Below are 2372 nucleotides of genomic sequence, written 5' to 3' on the forward strand. Positions count from 1 at the left end.
ATATTATAAATACATATATATTCACACATATAAATATATAAAATATATATAATATAAATATATATATACATAACACACACACACATATAATTATATACATATAAATACATAAATATAATATAACATAAAATATGATGAATATTTATTATATAGTTTATAAATATATAGATAATATATAAATATAATAAATATATAAAAATTGTATAAAAATGATAATATGTAATATATACACAAACATCCCATATATTATTAATAAATATAATATATATAAATTTATATATATAACTACATATAAAAGTATATATATATGTAAATTTATAAAATATATATATATATACATAAACATATTCATAATAAATAAATATATATAAATATATGTCTATGCATGTTTTTGTATAATATAAATATGTTATATATATTATATATATATAATATATACATATATATAATTATATATATATATATATACATATATAATATTATATAAAATAATTAAATATATATAAGATAAATAATATAAGTCTATGCATGTTTGTATATATATACATATATATATATATATAATATATATATATATATATATAACAGCATACAACATCATATATATATATATATTTAATAAAATATATATATTAATATAAATATATATTTATATATATATATATATAATATATATAATTTTATATAAAAAATTTTATATAAATATATAATATTTATATATATATATAAATATAGATAGATATATATATAGATATATATATAACTACATTATATATATATAATATAAGTAAAAATTATAAAATATAAAACAACACACTACATTTTTTTATATATATATATATATATTATATGTATATATAAATAATAATCATATACATATAAATCATATACATATAATAATAATTTATATATATATATATACATATAATTATATACATATATATATATATATATATATATATATTTTATAATATATATATAATATATATATGCATATATTTATAATGTGAAAGGGCATTTTAAAATGTATATAATAATAACATATGTATAAATATAATATTTATGTACATATAGGGTATAATAAAAATTATTTGAAAAATTTTAAAGTATGTTTGTATATGTATCATGTGTAATATATGTTTTTTAGATGTAATAAGAATAGAAGGCAGACACTGTCTGGAAATTTTGCATAATTTTTGGGGGGGTTTTATTTATTTTGGGGTGGCTGCAGCATCTCAAGAAGACTGAGTTACTCTCATGAACCAGACAGCCCGCTGCTAATGATATTGATCATTACTCTCTAAGTATTCTCTTGTTAGCAATTGAAAAGGCATGATATTTTGCCTTGTTTAGGCTTTTCAATTGCTTTTTTATGGATGAACCAATTTAGATATACTCCTGATTCTATTCCAAGGACTTTCTTAGAAAGTAAGTGTTGTCTTATACAGGTGAGGTACAAGATTCCTGTAGATGAAGGAGCAGCTGTTTACAAGTTTGAGGCTCACCTGGATGGGAGGACCATCACTGCTCATTGCATGGAGAAGAAGGCAGTACGTAAGATGGGCTGTGTTTGACATAAGTTTCATGAACAATTTGCTAGTCTTTTTGCAAAAGGCATAGTCTAGTCTTTTCTCTCTTGTCTCTTGTTTCTCTCTCTCATTTTTCTCTCTCTCTCCCTCTCTCTCTCTCTCCCTCTCCCTCTCCCTCTCTCATCTTTTCTCTCTCTCCTCTCTCCCTCTCCCTCTCCCTCTCCCCCCCTCTCCTCTCTCTCCCTCTCCCTCCCCTCTCCTCTCCCCCCCTCCCTCCCTCCCCCTCCCTCTCCTCCCCTCTCCCCTCTCCCTCTCCCTCTCCCTCCCCCTCTCTCCCTCCCCTCTCCCTCCCTCCCTCCCCTCCCTCCCCTCCCCCCTCCCTCCCTCCCCCCTCCCTCCCCCTCTCTCCTCTCCCTCCTCCCCTTTCTCTCTCTCCTCCTCTCATTCTCCCTCTCTCCCCCTCCCCCTCTCTCTCTCTCGTTCTACGTCACTTTTCTCTCTCTCCACCTCTCTCTCTCCCTCCTCTCCCTCTCCCTTTTCTCTCCCTTTTCCCTTCCCCCCTTTCCCCCCCCTTTCCTCCCTCTCCCTCCCCTCTCCCCCCCCTCTCTCCCCTCTCCCTCTCCCTCTCCCTCTCCCTCTTCCCTCCCCCTCCCCTCTCCACTCTCTCTCTCTCTCTGTAAAGGTATTTAAATGACACCTTAAACATATGGTTTAGCAGGAGTTGGGTGAAAGGGGGAGGGTTGGCGTTAACCTTTTTTTATTGAAAGCGAAAAGCAACAAAGATATTCACACGAATAACAAGTCTTGTAAGGCTTAGTGCTTGGTCTGCCCGAGGGCGGCGCC

At 30.5% G+C, this 2372-nt stretch overlaps 1 protein-coding gene across 1 annotated transcript in view; it reads left to right on the forward strand.

Moving 5' to 3' along the window:
- The first annotated feature begins 1361 nt into the window (after positions 1 to 1361).
- LOC125037366 (von Willebrand factor A domain-containing protein 5A-like) overlaps positions 1362 to 2372 on the forward strand; it is a 5123-nt gene continuing 4112 nt past the window's right edge. Inside the window, exon 1 of the mRNA XM_047630475.1 lies at positions 1362 to 1550. Coding sequence (XP_047486431.1) covers positions 1377 to 1550 — 174 coding nt within the window. The 5' untranslated portion in view covers positions 1362 to 1376. The remainder of the gene's footprint in view (positions 1551 to 2372) is intronic.

This window comes from Penaeus chinensis, chromosome 23 (assembly GCF_019202785.1).
Source record: "Penaeus chinensis breed Huanghai No. 1 chromosome 23, ASM1920278v2, whole genome shotgun sequence".
NCBI classification, from domain to species: Eukaryota; Metazoa; Arthropoda; class Malacostraca; order Decapoda; family Penaeidae; genus Penaeus; species Penaeus chinensis.